The following is a 19,339-nucleotide window of genomic DNA, read 5'->3' as shown; positions in this document are numbered from 1 at the left end:
ATTAAAAATCGAGCATTTTGTCACTAGGGTCGTGGCATAGCGGAACCAATGTGGGTTGAGTTACTTGAGGTGTGTGCATTCGATCCCTTCATCCTGCATCCCCCGTGGCACACTAGAAATCTATATGCTGTCAAAAAAATCAGGGCACTTCGCCAAAAGGAAAAAAGAAAAAGATATTCGGCACATTTACCATACTGCGAATTTTTTTGGAAATTGATATTTTCATTTTCTGCATTAACTGGCCAAATATCGTAAATTATTAATAAAAATCAAAATGGACATGTCACAAAATTCATCCCATGTGAAATAACCACGATGCTTCCTTTGCTTCGAAGGGAGATCGTATGGCGACAGGAAATGCTGATGGAGCACTGAAATGATAAGCTGGTGGCTAGGGTTTCTTCGTCATACAGGTGGGGCGCTGATCTTCACTTAGTTTCTGTCATACAGGCCTTTCTGTGGTGCGTAGGGTTTGTAAGTCCGCACTGATAGTCCAAAAGAAGAAGAAGAAGAAGAAGAAAACTTAGAATTAGTCAATCGCGCCTTCATCCTGTGCCTGGCTTGAACGCGCACGCAAATAGTGTAAGAAGGAGAAGAGAAGAACTAAGCACAGTCAGAAACGCCTTTGTCCTGTGTCGCTAGGTTTTGGACGCTCACTGTGATAGTCCAAGAAGAAGAAAAAGAGAAGCGAAGAACAAATGCAGAGAGAAATGGCGCAGAATGGCAGACTAATCAACCAGCAGAGGACATGGGAGCTCAACTTAACCGTATTGCAGAGAATGGATCACCATGTAGAAGACATTCTCATTACTGCCGCGCATGTGACTCTCTATGAATTCGATGTAGACAAATGTCAGTGGGTGAGTGCCGTTCTTTTCTCAGTAGTTTTTCTTCTTCCTGTTACCATTGTGGAGTAAGTAACCTTGTCACACGTTCTGGCTTGTTATTCTTTTAAGAGTACAGAATGTCGCGATCACACGTTAAATTAGTAACATTTAGTTGTAATGTGAAGCATTTTCTGGCATAAAAATTCTCACAGGAGTACAGAAAAATGCTGATCATACAATGAGCGCACATCATGTGTATGCATGTGTAAGGTTCACAAGACGAGGTCTTTCCTACGAATTACCAGGCAGTCAGTGGCTGCTAGAAAACGTCACTCAAGTCTTGCTATAGACACATTTTTAAACTAGATAAATTATGGACAAACATCGAAATTTTTAAGGAGTTCCTTATCTCGTATGGCTTCCCTCTGATGAGTTATGTGAAATTTGTGAAATCAAAGGAAGGCTCAATAGATTATATATGACGAGACAAACATGTTGATTCCCATTCATTCTGAAAGAAAGAGCTGACGCATATCCTTCTATATCTGTATGGAATTGAAAGAATTAATAATGCCTGTATCGGACTGCTTGACTTGTGGATTCATTGCCTGTACTTGGTATTTGTGTTCAATGCTCTCTTTCTTTTTTGTTGAGTGTATATGTTTGCATACTTTTGCTTTCTTTGTGTACTCTACCATGGTATCCTATATATACAATCCTAGATTTTGGTGCCGGTTGCTTTTTGTTTTGTGTTGTAGAAGATTTTAGTGAGGGACAACCTGCATTTTTCCTTCCATGGCCTCCTCCAAACTTGGGCGGTATGTTGGTCTAAGAGGAAGAAGATGTCATCTTTCCTTCTCTATTTTGGTTGCATTTTTCTCATCATCATCGTTTGCTGGATTGCCTATTTCCTCGACGGGCAGGCTGTTTCCAAGGTTGGCAATCTATATCTATAATAACATGGGATGGCCATTTTCTAGCTTCTAATCCTAGCTCCATCCCATCCTTGTAACATTGCCATGTTAGAGCCCCCTCTTGTGGGTGATAAGGGATGGCAATTCTTGTCCTTGTCCTTGTCCTTGTCCCCAAAGCTTGTCCCATCTTACTATGCTTGCTTCCTACCTTCGGCTAGCTGCCAACATCTATTTTTTATTGTTTGATATGGGATTTTTGGGCTGAATTGGTGTCAACTACAACTCGCTACCTCTCCTTCTTATGAGAATGAGCAAAGCAAGTTGCAACAAAAGTGGAAGAACATAGTGGCCAAACATTGAGAAGAATGAACATTGAAAGAGAGAGCACAAGAGCTCAAAGAATTAATAGATGGGCATCTACAAGTGAAGACATGAGATGTATTGTACAAACCACATAGGTGATGGCATGTGCGATGACCTTTAAGAACTCTAGGCTCCCCTCTCTCTAGATGTATGTGATTCAGTGCCCAAGCAATCATTGCATCTATGACAATATGTCTTGGTCAAAATAAGAGGGCCTTCTTACGGTTAGAAAGTCGATGCATAGAAAATAAATTTTATGGCAATGTGAGGAACATGGAGTACATCCTGTAAGTAGATGGTATCACCATAATTAGCATCCATTGGAATGTCCCCTCTCAAACTCGATTGATGTGTTGAGAATCTTCACAATTGCTTGGGAAGGATGAAAGAGCAGTCCTTATGCATGTGGCGGATAGGCCCACTATCAAACACACAATCATCTAGAGAGAGATGAGGCTTAGATGGCACGAGAGTGAAGGTGTAGTTGAAGAATAGGAAGTATTTGATCACCCTCAGAGATGCGATGAAAGACATGCTTTAGATTTGTATTAGATGGAGTAACCCTGATTGTGAATCTGTCCATATATGCTTGACCATGGTAGGCCCCTTGTGAGATAGAGAAGATCCAAATTCAGCCAAGGAAGTATCCCAAGCAAAAAAATATTGAAGAATGATTGAAAGCATGTACACGTCAATAGGTATTGAAGATGAAATTAGTTGCCTTGATATCGGGGCAAAAAATTGGCATGACTTCTCGGAAGACCAAATGGTTCAAACTAAATGTGATACATGACAAATAAGTAGGTGCCCATGCTCGAGATGTAATGCGAAGTGGCCAAGATGTGGGGACATACATTGACTTGTGAAACGGCCACATGAATTTCAATTACCGTTAGTTGAAATGGGATTGAGGAATCTCAACATACTCTTCTCATCTTCATATGCCATATTCCCAACTTTGAATAAAGTATTACAATAAATATGGCTTTGAATAAAGTGTTACGATAAGATGGCTTATAATCACTTTGTCTTAAAAAGATGGAAAGTATTAGGATTTCGACTAGTTTATGGAGAGTTTGTTCATTGAACATTTATATATAATCATTTGACATAAATCTAAAGGATAAAGACAAGAATACACTACTCCCAATATTTTCAAATCATCCATATGTTTGAACTTTGAAGTGCTTTCAATGTCCTATAGCATAACATATAGACATAATGTGAAGAATAAAGATAATAAAATAGTGAACTTGTATGATGGCCTTCTATTGATATGAAGATATATTCATCAAGGATAGAGTTAATAATACCGTTGTACTATTGTTGGTTGGTATAGGGTAAGGCGGGTAGTAGAATAGTAGCTAGCTTTGGGAATCTGTTGTAGTGGAGATTTGGGGAAACCCTTTCATGCAAAGGTTGGAAAGGGTAAGGCAAGGGTAGAAAAATGATTTTACCAGCCTTCTCTGCTTCACTCAATGAGATTGAAGTTCAGAAATTTTTAAGTGTAGTAAAAAGAGCCCGTGAAATAGTTGCAAACCTTCTTGAGTACAAGAACAAGCTTCGTGACAGCATGACATTGCTTAGTGCTCTCTCTGCTCTAATAACATCATTGGATTTTTGTCTTTGTGTTGGCTCTCGACGAGTCATGAGTTGGATGAATTACATTGAGATTAGGTTCCAATCTCCTTCAATTTCCAATACCACTTGGTATCATAGATGAACAGCAGGCCTTTTTATTAGTTTGCCCCTTGATTTACTTAGGGATTGGCCTTCAATTGACCCTTGATTGGTTAAATCTAACCCTAAATCCAATTGGGATGGTTGGCTTCTTGAAATTTTGGCAATTCCTCAAATTATAGCTGTTGATTTCAAGTACTAAGCCTTCAATTTCTTGGCATGGGACTTGACGTGGCTACTAAACCTTCAATTTCTTGGCATGGGACTTGACGTGGCTACTAAACCCATAGTTGCTCTTCAATAATACTTGAAAATGGCTGAAAACAGTTGAGGGAATTCTTATATAGGAGAGAGAAACTTGAGGAGAGAGAAATTCCAGCCCTTTCTTTTCTGTTTTGCCCTCTTTTCAGGCTGGTTTTTAGATTTGTCCCTTTTCTTAGCCTTAAAACAACTTTTTATTCGGCTTCTCCCCACTCTCTTGGAAGCCCGAATCCTTTCCACACATCAAAGCATCGGCTGTAGCACTAGTCTCTATAAGTTGAGACATGCTAGACGGAGTGGATTTTGTACAAAAAAATCCACGATTCCTTTGGGCAGCCAACAAACATACTTTTCCACTTGCTCATGAAGGGGTATGGGGCAATAAGAAGTGATGGGCAGCAATGCATCCCGAAATTTCTTACTATATTGCTCCAAAATCTTGCATTCCTTAGCATCAAGCCTATTCCCAGTTGTCATGATGTCCACCTCAAAGGTACTTGTTAACCAATCCTCTCTAGTCTCTCCTAGCATCTACAATGCTCAAAATTGTTGGAATGAGTCTCAACCAGCCCCCAATAGCCTTTCCCCTAGCTTACATATGAAAGGCTGCCACTTGTTGCCCTTGTTCGTACCTAAAAAATTAAAAATGTGCACATACAAAGTTAAGTTGGTTAGGCCATTTTGACCAAGTGGTCTTGAGGATTAATTAGCTCTTGAATTGGCATTAACTAATTGATTAATGTCTAGTTCCTAATGTCACCACCGACACTTATTGACCAATTAAATGCCCTAGGCCAAAATTGACATGAGACACCACCTAGTACTTGAACAATACATCTTATTACAACTTTTGCCTTTGGCCGCCATTGACATCTTGGGCTCCTTGGCCCAACATTGTGACTTAATTAACCTTCACATCACATGTGCTACGCTAGACAAGGGCCAAAGGTAAAGGTGAGCCCTTTAGCCCACATAGAAAGACCCAACTTGATCCATTTTCATAGTTGTGATTAACGGGTTTGTTTTTTCTCTATTGTGCATGTCTTTGTCTCTCTCTCTCATGGTTTGTTGGCTAGGCTATTCTTGTGCCCAAACCCAACAAACATGATGAATTAAGGTTTCTCAAAAATTTTCCACTCTCAAATATATAAGCTTAGTGGTTTCTCCGTGTCCTTAGTGAGCTTAAATAAATTGAAGCCAAAAAGAGGCTCAATTCTCAGCAAAATTATATAGTTTGCAAAAGGTAGTTTGAATTTGGCACGTAGAATAGTGTCATCTTCATCAAGAACCAACTTGGTAAAGTGGATGGGCTTGAAACCATACTTGAGTAGCACTTTGTGGGATGGAGCTAGACGTAACTCTCTCAGTACACTTTACGCTTCACAAAATCAGTGCTTTCACATCTTTAAATATAAGCTCACATATCAAAACACAAGATACGCCATAAAAAAAGTGAAATTACAGTGTCTCCTTGCAAATATGTCTAGAGATACATCAAGAGAAGGCTATCATTTGGTCCTGGTGGAATTCCAAATTGATAAGAGATAACAAATACTTGATGGAAGCTGAGATTCTCACTTTTGTTTCATCCACACCCCAGCTTGGAAGCTGAGATAACAAATACTTGATGGAAGCTGAGATTCTCACTTTTGTTTCATCCACACCCCAGCTTGGCATCCCCATTAGCATATGAAATGGTGATACAATAATTGATGGGCTTTGACCAGTCTTCTTTCAATTGTTATCCCATGGTTGCTAGCATGCTACTTAGGAAGTAAGGTATTCTGATTTGTATGCTGCCTTCAGGAGAATATGCAACTTTGTTGCTGAATGCAACATGTAAACTTGTATCCGGCACCATCAAACAGCACTGCGATTGCATTGATGATTTAAGTCTTGGTGACATCAATGTTGAAATGCCAGAAGGGCTAGTAGTGCAATTACAGGCGCTGCTGTTATCTCTGCTTCTATTTGAAGCTGCATCTCTTTGCTGAAGGAAATGTGCTGCTTTTTCTAGTCTGAAAACACCTGAATTGCGATTAGCTAGACCCGTTGGCAGAACTGCTTTGGGTCTGCTGGTCCTGTCAAACTGTAGATGTGGTTGCTTGGAATGCTTACTGATGTGGCACCCTAAACATGGTGGATACAGCTTGCTGATGTAGCACACTGACTGTGCTGTTTGCTAATGTACAGCTGGTCCATCTATTCGCATGGATCTTTCTACAAAAACTCTGTTAACAGCTGATGCTTTTTCTTGGGTTCTGTGGGTAATTACTTATGTAAATGGAACATTTAAAAACAGATTCACGAGAGTGGAAGCTTCATTTTAATTCTTCAACACACATTCAGTTTTGATTTGAGGGTGTGACACATGAAAAGAGGGGTCCTTTCCTTTTTTTTCCAACTCTTTATTATCCCCCATCTGCAGAGTCGAAAGGATGTGGAAGGGTCACTTTTTGTTGTGAAAAGGTAAGTTTCAACTGCTTTCCAAACTTTCTTGCTAGAACATTACTTAGATTAAAATGTTGCTTGTGACCTGAGAATTGTTGTTACAGGAGGACGAAGCCACGTTTTCAGTTTATTGTGATGAATCGGCGTAGCACAGGCATGCCTACTGTTCTGGACTCATGCTTTTAATGAATGTCTTTATGCTACTCTTTTTTCATTGGTTATGTGCAATGTGTGAGTTGCCTTGAGTTCTACTTGTAAGTGTTTTACCATCCCTTCTTTGCTTCAAAGTAGGTTACTTGGATTTCTTCTAAGACACTTCAATGCTCATTTTATCCAGAAAATCTGGTGGAAGATCTACTTGATGACTTTGAGTATGACGTCCAAGTACCATACTTACTCTATCGAAATGCTGCTCAGGAGGTTAATGGCATTTGGTTCTACAATTCTCGAGAATGCGAAGATGTTGCAAATCTTTTTTCAAGGTTTTAATCTGCTTAAATCGTGCAAAGGTGTTTAGTTATTTATTGATGTCAATTCCTGAACTGACCCACTTGATTACTTCTAAGATTAGAGTTTAAGCCAGTAACTTGCTATGTAGACAACTGGTGCTTTTAAGTAGTTTTGGACAAGGAAATGTAGATAGGCAAGCCTTGGATTTTTAGTTTCAGGTTTGTAGTCTGTTAAGATTAAACAAATAGTGGAGGGAAATAATTGAGTGTTCCTGGATCTCAAGGGTTCACTATTAAGCTGCTTTGCAGACCTCCCTACACTCTCATTCATGCCTGAGGGGAAAGAAGGGGTTGTCTTTGAGTTGCTGTATAAACATTCCTATCAGGAGATGTTATGAAAAGTGACCTCGTCTATCAGTTGTCTTTGCAATGCTGTATAAACTTTCCTATCTAGAGAAATTGTGTAGATAAAGTTTGTCTATGTTGGCATACTTGCAGCCCTTATAGCCTTTATTAAGGTGAATTTGAAGTGGCTTTTGGACTATATGTCCCAGAATGTCTTAAACTGTCCTACAGTGTTTTTTCCTCAGTTCTAGGCTCTGATTTGGTAGACAGTACTGCTCAAGAAATCTGTCTTACACTCTTAGCTTACGCTGTAAATGTCTAGCTTATGCTGTAAATGTCTTGAACTCTTCTATGTTGGTTAGTTTTTGCGTGTAACTAGATGGTGTCTTGTAGACAATGACTGCTTAAATATAGAAATCTTACTTGTGCTTGCTTGTGAATATTGGAGCCCAGAGTGACCCCTCTATTCAGGCAGGCTTTACTATCCTGATTGTGATCATTGTGTTGTGCTTGGTGGTCTGGTATGGTGTGAAATGCAGTTGGCAGAAGATGCATGTAAGGATTGTGGAATGTGAGGTCAGACTACAACTGTAGTAAATTTGCAAGGGCCAGATTGTGGAAGTCTCTATGGTGAATTTCTTAGAGCTTTGGTCATCCCCAAGATTTGCACAGGCTGTGTCAGGATAGTTTTAGGGCAGATTTACCCAGTTTGGAGCAGTTGGACAGCTTTGATGCAGTCGCAGCATTTATTTTGCAGTTTGGGCAGACCGGGCAGGGTGGACAGGTGCCATGTGGCAGTTAGGCAGCAGTCGTAGCATTTTACTGATTATTATTATTATTATATTCAGATTGTTGCAGTCAGCCAGTTTTCAACTGGCTGACCTGCTGTATTTTATTAGTTTATTTCAGGCTATTTATAGCCTGCCTGCACAGGGGTCTCACACATTCAAATTTCAGTTTTCTGCAGCAGAGAGAGAGAGGGAGACCTCTGGCGGGTGATACTCCGACAGCCTGTTGTACAGATTCTTCTTCAGTCTTCAGCATTCATACTCTGCAGTCTTCAGCTGCCTCTTTCTCTTGTTTCTCTTCTCTCCGTGTTCATGTCTTTTCTTTCAATTTAGTCATACGCTTCCGCATTTCTTGCACTTTGACAGAACTTGTATCTTGGGTGGCAAGGGTGTAGCCTGTTGAGCTACTGAAATTACGGCATGCATTAGTTTAAAAATCAATATGGATTAATGCTTATTTTATCCTCCTTGAAATAGCCCCAAAAAGCAAATTGCCAAAAAGAAAAGGCCCGATCTTGAACAGTAGGACAAATGCCCAAAATTCTCTATAAATAGAGCATGTTGTGGGCATATTTGAGCATCATAACCAGCCAGCCATCTTGACGTGCTGCCCACACCCCTAGGTTGTAGGAGGTCATCGCCAGCCCGTTGGAGGTATCTACCAGGCTTCGACCAGCCTGCTTTAGTTTTATCCAGCCCTCCATTGCAGTTGCCAGCCATCTTGGAGTTCTTTCTAGCTGTTGCAACCAGTTTCCAACCTTTGCTCAACTTTTTGGAGCAGTTGCATGCCCTTCTGCATCTACATTTTTAACATATGGAGGATATTCAGTTGCTGCCATCATCAGACGACCTGCTGCCATCTATGTTTCATCATCAGCATACTTGCATTTTGCTGCTAGTTGTGGACAGCCAGCTCATGACAACATTGCTCCTCATCTTACTTTTCATGGAGTTGCCATCGTAGCCAGCATACTTGCATTTTTGCTGCCTGGAGTCATCTCAAATATTTTGTCCAAAGGATTGCATTATGGTATTAGAGCTAGGTGCTTTCAACTAGCACGCAAGCCTTGATCATAGTTGCCAAGGGTTTCTGAAATGGGAGGTATGAAATAGGTTTCATACAAGTTTTGTAGAATGTTAAAAACTGGTTTCATTCAAGATATAAAAAAGATGGAAGTTCTATATACACATACTATATGACCCATGTGACGTAGAAAACACAAATTGACATCATTCATTATTGTATATAATGCAAATGAACATTTGATATAACATCAATCTTTGCATGGATCATGGTTCACTATCTATGCTCAACATTGTAAAAGAAGCCATCAATACATGTAATCATCATGGATAACAACTCAAAACAAAACTTCAGCAATAAATGTTAATATCCATGCCAATGTGTTAAGTAAATCTTTGCATGGATCATGGTTCACTATCTATGCTCAACATTGTAAAAGAAGCCATCAATACATGTAATCATCATGGATAACAACTCAAAACAAAACTTCAGCAATAAATGTTAATATCCATGCCAATGTGTTAAGTAAATCCATGATAAATGATGATTGCAAAAGTCCAAGACATTTAGGGTATGGCATTTGTGAAAGTTGGAAATAGGTGTTTGATACGTTTATGAAACTTCTAGGTATGAAACGAGTTTTCTAACCTTATGAAATGGGTTTCATGGGAACTATGACCTTGATAAAAAAAGCTTGGCATTCAAGAGGGTGTGAGAGGGCAAGAAGAGATGTCTCAGCTCTCATCATTAAAGTAATCTCTCCTAGGAGGCTGTCTTCTCAATGCATATACCCCTCTCATTGGAGGCTCTTAGAGAATGATAACCCTAGTCTCCTTTCCAAACACAAGATTACCCTTAGATTGAAGGGATTCCTCTAAGATCCACCTATCTTCTCACTTGATATGAGTATGTGGAGATTTTGAGGGAAAGACATGGGAGAGTTAAACATGGTTAAGCCCTTACGCTTGAGATCTATCTTGTTATACTTCCACCCTTTTGGCTGTATCATCTCAATGACCATGTCTTCATCTTAGAGAAAGGTGCATCGTAGATTGAGATTGAAGTTGACTAGGATTTTGAACTTAATACCCAAAGAGAATACATTAATATAGAAGCTATGCTACATCTTGTCTTATCCAGTTCCATAGGAATCAAGCCAAGGTATACAAATTGTATATTTTGCAAGTCCTTTGTTAAAGGGATTCCTCTAAGATCCATGTATCTTCTCACTCGATATAAATATGTGGAGATCTTGAGGCAAAGATGTGGGAGTGTCTAACATGGTTAAGTCTTTATGCTTGAGATCTACCTTGTCATACTTCCACCCTTTTGGCTTATCATCCTAATGGCCATGTCTTCATCTTAGAGAAAGGTGGATCGGTAGTTTGAGATTGAAGTTGATTGGGATTTTGACCTGAATATCCAAAGAGAACACATTAACATGGAAGCTATGCCACGCCTTGTCTTATCTAGTTTCGTGGGAATAGGTGCAAGGTGTACAAATTGTATATTTTGCAAGTCCTTTGTTAACTTGTTCTATGTGCAAGCCATAGATATAAGTATTCATGATAACCTTGACCCACCCTAATAAGTGAATGCTAATGGAGGTGGATCAAGAAGATCAAGTATTACTTCTCATTCACTTGCAGATTTTGGAGATTTTGCTTAGTACCCACTTCAGGGATTCCTCTTGCTGTTTATAGGTACTCATCTATTTCATAATTCACAACATTGGTGTATCTATCCTTTAAGTACGTACCCACAAGAACCATCCCTATCTTTGACTAGGGTAGTGGAGGTGCAATGATGGTGGGTTTTATCCTCCGAATGAAGCACCATTGAGGTCCTACACACAAGTGTATCTATCCATGGTAAATCAATATTCAAACATCATTGAGATGGCCATGAAGTTTTTTGGAGCTCAGCTGGATGCAGTGCAAAAGTTGAAGGAGTGAGCGTGAGAGTGTGACGGTTGAAGGGAGAGAGAGCAGAGTGAAAGTACTATTCGATATGAGTTTACCAACAATATGTTGGTACACAAAGAATAGAATATATTTATACTTAGGGCACGTAAGGGTGCATTCACATGCACAACTTAATAATGTGCGTGTACTTTACAGGGAGGTCAGACGAGCCTTTATCCCAACAATCTCCCACTTAAAGGTTCGAACTGAACCTTTAACCAACACGCACTAGTCGTATGCAATGCTCATGTTGAGCTTTGCTTAGATTTTTAGTGAGAACATTTGCAGGGTTGTCCCGTGTTTTGATCTTGGTCAATGTGATTTGACCATCTTCCAGAATCTGTCTGATGAAGTGATATCGCAGATCTATATGCTTTGTGTGTGAATGATACATGGCATTCTTAACCAGATACACAGCACTCTGGCTATGACATCCCAAAACTGCAGTACACATAGACATGCGGAGATCCTTTGCAAGTTTGCTCAACCATATAACTTCCTTAGAAGCTTCAGTAGTTGATATGTATTCAGCTTTAGCGGTACTCAGTGCGACGATGTTCTGCAACTTGGAACACCAAGAGGCAGCCCCACCAGCATCTGTAGAGACATCCGTTGGTGGACCTATGAGTGTCCAAGTCTCCTTCCATGTCTGCTTCACAATAACCCTACAAACTAAGTGCACCTTACCCATAGCAAATACACTTTCTTTGGGTACCCTTGAGGTATCTAAGAATACACTTGACAACCTCCCAATGTATTTTGCCAGGTTTTGACATAAATCTGCTAACAACTCCCAGTGCATGAGCAATGTTTGGATGAGTAGCAACCATAGAATACATAAGAGAGCCACAAGCTGATGCATAAGGGACTCCCTTCATAGCATTTGCTTCCACGTCATCTTTTGGACTGTTAGCTTTACTAGGCTTAAGATAAGGAGGTAAGGGTATCCCAAAAGGCTTAGTGTCAGCCATGTTAAATCTGTCCAATACCTTTTCAATGTACTTTTCTTGAGATAAAAACAGCAATTTCTGCATTCTATCTTTGCGAATCCTCATGTCCAAAATATGCTCTGCATTCCCCAAATCTTTCATGGAGAAAGCTGATTTCAGCTGATTTTTGAGAGCATCCAAGGTACTTTTCCTTTTCCCAGCTAGCAACATATCATCCACGTACAAAACAAGTATGATGGGGTTGCCATCTGTATCCTTTTTCATGTACAAGGAATGATTTTCATGGCTGCATGTAAACTCATGAGATAGCATAAATTGTCAAACTTTTTGTACCACTGCCGTGGTGCTTGCTTCAGCCCATACAGGCTGCGTTTTAGTTTACACACCATCTGCTCTTTTCTAGGAACTACAAAGCCCTCCAGCTGTTTCATGTAGATTTCCTCATCAATGTCACCATGCAAGAAAGCTGTTTTTACATCCATTTGATACAGCTCTTAAGTCCAATACAACAGTGAGAGTAAAAAGCACACGTAGAGTGGTCATCTTCACAACAGGTGAGAAGACCTTTTCGAAGTCAATCCCTTCCTTTTCTGCATACCCTTTGGCAACTAGTCTTGCCTTGTACTTGGATTTCCCATCAACTGTCTTTACTTTTTACACCCATTTGTTTGGAAGTGGCTTCCTTCCCTTGGGCAATGACACAAGATCCCAAGTATCATTTGCATATAGAGATTTAATTTGTTCTTGCATAGCTAGCTCCCACTTATTACTGAATTCACATGACTTGGCCTCTTTGTATGTAAGAGGCTCACCCTCATCTGTAAGCATCACATAATGCAAGGAGGGGTTAAACCTATGTGGTTGCCTTCTGACGCGCGTAGCCCTGCATACCCAATGATCAACATTTTCAGGAATTGGATCTACATCTAGAGGTATATTATTTTCAGTATTTATTGGCTGCTGTAAGCCATTTTCAGCATGCTGTTCATGCTGTACAACACCTTCATTTTCATTATCAGCACATGCATTCTCATAATCAACAAGTCTATCTTGCTGTCCATGACCTCCTTGTGCTCCTATTTGCTGTCCATCATCATCTGGCTCAAAAATAACCGATTGATCATCAGTTTCAGCCTGTGGTACAGCACCATGAGGCTCATTTTCTAAAATAATAGGTGGCCGCAAACTTTGAAATTTGACCTTTTTCATATCTTCATTAGAGGCTAAAGTACCTTTCAGCAACTTTGCCTCATTAAACACAACATTACGGCTGCGAATAATTTTCTTGGACTGAGGTAACCACACTTTGTAGCCAAATTCACCCTTATCACCATAGCCCATGAAAATGCCTTTGGTGAATTTTGGGTCAAGTTTGTTCCTCAGCTCATGTCTAACTTTCACAAAAGCATCACAACCAAGTATGTGTAAATGGTCATATGAGGCCGATTTGCTAGACTAAACCTCCTGAGGGATGCCATTATTTAAGGATATGTTTGGAGAGCGGTTGCAAATGTGAACCACGGTTTTGAGTGCCTTTCCCCAAAATTCATGAGGGAGATTAGCAGTGGACAGCATGCACCGCATTATTTCACATAAAGTCCTATTGTATCTTTTAGCCACCCCATTTGAAGAAGGGTTGTAAGGGATTGTAAGCTCTCTCTTAATTCCATGCAAGTCACAAAAGGACTTGAATTCAGTTGATGTGAACTCACCAAAATTATTAGTTCTCAAGCATTTCAGCTTTTTACCTATTTGAGTGGTCACAAATGCATGAAAAGTTTTAAAAACAGCAAACACTTCACTTTTCTTTTTCAATAGGTATACCCAAATCTTTTTGGAACAATCATCTATAAAGGAGATAAAATATGCAGCACCACCTAACGATTTCACAGGCATACTACATACATCAGAATGCATTAAGTCCAAGACATTGGACTTATGAGAGACATTAGAGTAAAAGGAATTTGTTATTTGCTTTCCAAACTGATACTCATCACAAAAGTCAAGTTTAGAGCCTTTTCTATCAACCCTCTTCAGAGAGGTAAGGACATCAAGTCCTTTCTGGCTTATATGGCCTAATCTCTTATGCCATAACTCCAAGTGACTGCAAATTTCAGCAACTGCAAGAACTTGCCATTCAAGGCTTTACAATGCAAACAATATAAAGTGCCCTTCTTGGTTCCTTTTGCAATCAGCATGGAACCCTTTTTCACTTTCCACAAACCACCACCAAATAGTGTAGTGTAACCATGCAAGTCAAGCTGACCAACAGATAGTAAACTCTTTTCAATGCCAGGCACATGTCTGACATGTCTAAAGACAAGTGTACAATGCCAATCCCATCAATGTTGCAAGCATGGTTATTTCCAAGACACACACTTTCCATAACTGCATGCATTGAACATAGCAAAACACTCCAAGCAATGAGTTACATGGTAAGAGGCACTAGAGTCTACAATCCAAGTCTGAGTGACACCATCATCAACTAACAAAAGTGCATCAATCACATCAGCCTTGGTATGTGGCATACAAGGGCATCATAATCAACTGCACATAATATATCAGCCTCTGTATCTGAAAGCTCCTCTATGACCACACTAGAGGCCACATTGGCATTTTCCTTGCCTTTGAGTGCCTGAGATGCATCTGTCTTATCCTTTTTTTTTCCCCCTTATCTCTTGCATTCTTATTTCTCTCTTGTTCCTTCTTGTAATACTTGCAATCAGGTTTCTTGTGGCCCTTCTGACCATAGTGATAGCAAGTAATGTCACTCTTTTCCTTTCCTTTGCTCTTGCTCCTGTTTTGTATGTCTTGCATTTACATTTTTCTTTTCAGCTCTGCCTCTTACATTATAAGCTGAGTTGCTGCCTTCTCCACTAGACATACGTCTAATTTCTTCATTCAAGATTAAACCCCTCACTCCATCATATGAGATATTGGGGTTATTGTTGAGAGAAACCACCAAGGTCTCCCAAGAGTCAGGCAATGTCATGATAAAAAAGATTACCCTCAACTTATCATCAAAGTCTCAATTTGCATCCTTGAGCTGATTTAAAATGCCTGTAAATGCACTCAAGTGCTCAGCTGCAAACTTTGACTCATCCACTCACATGTTCACCAACTTGCACATTAAATGCACTCGATTAACAGGTGTGGTGATCTCATAGGTAGTTTTCAGCTTCTCCCATATTGCATAACTTGTATCTAAACACTTAATGTCTGTCAAGATGTCATCAGTACACCCATCTTAATGTATGCCATAGCCTTTTTGTTGACTCAGGCCCAATTTGCATTAGACATTAGTGCGGGTTTATCTTCTTGCAAAGCATCCTTACAATCCTTTAGGAACAAAATGCCCCCTGCATACGGTCTTTTCAAAGATCAAGGCCATGACCATCAAACTGTTTGATTTCCATTAAACTCTTGATGTCTGAATTGGAAGAAGTTGCAGCCATTTTATCACGAACACAAGAGTAAATGCCCCTAAAATGCAAAAGCACAAGCCGAACGAGCAAACACACTGCTGTTCTTTCTCAACTAGAAATAGATCTCTGCAGTTTGTACATGAACCAGTCGCCACACGGGCAAAACATGGAAAGCCCCAATTTTTTGGGATCCAATGTCAAGAAATTTTACTCAAAATAGCGAAATTCTGACAAATTTGGCAAAATCCCCAATTTGATTGAGATCACCACGCAAAATGTTTGTAATTTTTGACACGAATGTCACTGCCAGACACAAACGGAATCAAATCTTGGAAAAGCTCCAAATTTCTAGGCCAGATTTGCACAGATTTGTGACCTGTGCTTCCAGGTGTAAACCCCGGTCAAAAGAAAAAAGGGAGAAGTAAAAAGTTAAAGGGTTTTTTTTAAAATTTGATTTAAAAAAAAATTATTGGAAGGGGGGCGGGTCCGTTGACCCGCCGTGCTGTGTTGCTGTCGACCTCGTTGCTTGTCGCACCGTCACCGCTTGGTGCTTGCGTGTGCCTTGCAGGTGGTTGTGATTCCTTGTAGCGTCACTTGCCCGTGACTTGTCCGCCACGTGTGCTTGGTGGTGTTGCTTGCTTCACATTGCAACTACTGCCCACTGGTTGCCACATGCCTAGCACCTTGCCTGATCTTGGTTCCGCCTGTCATTGGTTTGTGTCCTTCACGTCTGAAGTGAGTGATGCGCTGCGGAGATGCAATGTCCGGCGATGAAATGTCAGGTAAAGAGCAAACACGTAAGCAACAGCAGCGAGTGAGAGCGAGAGTGCAAGATGTTCTTGGGTACAATTGGAGTGTGTACCACTTTAGGTTTTTAGATAGATATATATGAAAGTACAAGTGTGCTAAGGGTGCGTTCACACCCGTGCACATATAAAAGGCACGATGGCCCTTTATTCCCAACAACCTCCCACCTAAAGGCAATGTGCCTTAAGAGGAGAAAAGAATCAACTAAGTCTAAGTATGTACAAAGCTGAAATACATATATCTATCCAACTCCCATCATCTGTCGGCAATGAGCAAACCGCTCTGCTGGAAGACCCTTCGTGAGAAGATCTGCAGGATTATCATCTGTATGCACTTTGACAAGCTCAATGCTCTTGCTGTCAAGTATATCTCTAATGAAGTGATACTTCACCTGTATGTGCTTCGTCTTTGCATGAAAGACGGGATTCCGTGCTAGCATGATAGCACTCTGACTATCACAATGAAGAACGGGTAACTTTGTAATGCCAAGATCTCCCACCAGACGTGAAAGCCATAAAGCCTCCTTGCATGCCTCAGTAGCAGCCACATACTCTGCCTCTGTAGTAGACAATGCAACACACTTTTGTAGCCTGGAGATCCAAGAGACTGCTCCTCCTGTGAAGGTAAAAACACATACCCAGAAGTGGACTTTCTACAGTCCGCATGACCAGCATAGTCTGCATTCGTAAAGCCAACGACAGATGCCTTCTGCTTTCCAAAGCAGATGCACAAATCACTTGTGCCTTTGAGGTATCTCATAATACCTTTCACTGCTTTCCAATGCTTTTTGCCAGGGTTTGCCATATATCTGCTAACCACTCCCACTGCAAAGGCAATGTCAGGACGTGTAGCAACCATAGCATACATCAAGCTGCCAACAGCTGAAGCATATGGAATCTTGGCCATTTCAGCCTTCTCATCATCAGATGTAGGGCTGTCCTCTGCACTGAGTTTCACATATGGAGGCAATGGAACACCAATTGGTTTCTCCCCCTCCATATTGAAACGCTGCAAAACCTTAGAGACATACTCCCGTTGAGATAGAAAGAGTAATCCTTTGGACCTATCTCTGAGTATTCGCATGCCAAGAATGTGATTTGCATCACCAAGATCCTTCATGTCAAAGCTGCCATGAAGACTTTGCTTCAACGAATCCAAGGCATGAATATCCCTGCCAGCAATCAGCATGTCATCAACATACAGAACCAAGATAATTAGGCTGCCATCTGCGACCTTCTTGGTGTACAAGCAGTGATCCACTTGACTTCTTTGAAAACCTTGAGACTGCATAAATGTATCAAACTCATGATACCATTCTCTTGGTGCTTGCTTCAGCCCATACAAACTCCATTTGAGCTTACATACCATCTTCTCTTTGCCTTTAGCCACAAACCCTTCAGGCTGCTGCATATATATGTCTTCATGCAGATCACCATGTAAAAATGCAGTCTTTACATCCATCTGTATGAGCTCCATATCTTCAGCTGCAACCAAGCCCAAAATGGTTCTCAATGTAGTCATTTTGACTACAGGAGAGAAGATCTCATCAAAATCAACTCCATGTTCCTGCTTGTACCCCTTAGCAACCAATCTGGCTTTGTACTTTGGCGAGGAACCAGAAGTGACCTTCATCTTATAAACCCATTTGCATGGAAGCGTTTTTTGCCCTTTAGGCAACTGCACCAAGTCCCAAGTGCCGTTTTTCTCAAGAGATTCCATCTCTGACAGCATGGCTTTATACCATTTCTTGCTGTCTTGTCTGTCCATTGCTTCCTTGAAGCATGACGGCTCACCACAGTCAGTGATCATGACATAATCGGCCACATTATTTGCACCAGGAACGAATCTGTCGGGCTGTCTAGTAGCCCTAGACGATCTCCTAACCCAATGATCATTGTTTGCTGGCTGTTCAGTCTGCATATTATCATTTACAGCTTGCTGTCCTGGCATTTCAGCCTGCAAATCAACATTAACAGCTTGCTGTCCTGGCTGTTCCTGCACATTTAGTGGCTCATCATTATGGGCAATGGCTGGCTGATCATTTCCAGCATCATTTTCTGCATTCGCAGGTTCATTTACAGCAGGTATTTGCTGCTGTACAGCGGGCACATTTTGCTGTCCAAAAGGTACTTCTTCCCGGAATACAACCCTACGAACCTCCTCAGTCTTTTCGGGCTGTTTATGCATGCGACCTTCCCGGAAGATAACATCATTGCTGCGCACTGCTTTCCTTTTCACGGGATCCCACAATCTATACCCCATTTCACCCTCGTCACCATATCCTAGGAATATGCATTTACAGGACTTTGGCTCAAGTTTGCTGCGGTCTTCCTTACGAATGTGCACAAAAGCCTCGCAGCCAAACACTCGTAAATGAGCATAAGAAGGTGGCTTGCCCGACCACGCTTCCTGAGGGACTCCCCCCCCCAAAGACCTGTTTGGTGACCGATTGATCAAGTGAACGGCTTTCATAACAGCCTCTGCTCAAAAACCATGGGGTAATGGAGCATGAGACAGCATAGTACGGACTTTATCCTGTATAGTCCTGTTCACACGCTCTGCAACTCCATTCTGGGGTGGATTATGAGGGGCAGTGAGCTCCCTTTTTATCCCTTTGCTGTCACAAAATGCCTGAAAGGCCTTGGACACATATTCCCCACCATTGTCAGAGCGAAGACACTTAAGTGTCTTATCAGTCTGATTTTCAACCAATGCCAAGAAGTTTTTAAACTTGTCAAGTACTTCATCCTTGCTACGAATGGGGTAAACCCATACCTTCCGTGTAGCATCATCGACAAAGGTGACAAAGTACTTCTTTCCCCCCAAAGACAATCCTGGCATCTGACATACATCTGAATGTACTAACTCTAGAGGTGAAGATTTCAAAGAAAGAGATTTCTTATGAGATGTCTGCGCATGCTTACCATAGACACAATGATCACAATGCTCAAAATCAGCATAACGGAGACAAGGCAAGTAACCCAAACGAGAAAGAACTTTCATTCCTGTTTGACTCATGTGTCCTAACCGGCCATGCCACAAAGAAACACTTGGCTGCTCGGTTACTGCGACAACATGGTCACGCACACTA

At 40.9% G+C, this 19,339-nt stretch overlaps 1 protein-coding gene across 2 annotated transcripts in view; it reads left to right on the top strand.

Annotated features, from left to right (window-relative positions):
• Positions 1–291: 291 nt before the first annotated feature.
• The window catches only part of DCP1 (decapping 1), a 55,456-nt gene continuing 36,408 nt past the window's right edge, over positions 292–19,339 (top strand). Inside the window, exons 1-5 of one of the 2 annotated variants that reach the window (XM_087692704.1) lie at positions 297–413; positions 643–860; positions 6,474–6,514; positions 6,601–6,650; positions 6,834–6,978. In XM_087692704.1, the coding sequence (XP_087548830.1) occupies positions 699–860; positions 6,474–6,514; positions 6,601–6,650; positions 6,834–6,978 (398 nt within the window). In that variant the 5' untranslated portion in view covers positions 297–413; positions 643–698. Of the gene's footprint in view, positions 861–6,473; positions 6,515–6,600; positions 6,651–6,833; positions 6,979–19,339 lie in introns of both variants that reach the window. The other variant, XM_087692703.1, reaches the window with a different exon arrangement.

This window comes from Lygodium microphyllum, chromosome 14, assembly GCF_053477565.2.
Source record: "Lygodium microphyllum isolate KBCC chromosome 14, Lygodium_microphyllum_v1.1.10, whole genome shotgun sequence".
Classification (NCBI taxonomy): domain Eukaryota; kingdom Viridiplantae; phylum Streptophyta; class Polypodiopsida; order Schizaeales; family Lygodiaceae; genus Lygodium; species Lygodium microphyllum.
This window is presented reverse-complemented; position numbering and strand designations above follow the sequence as displayed.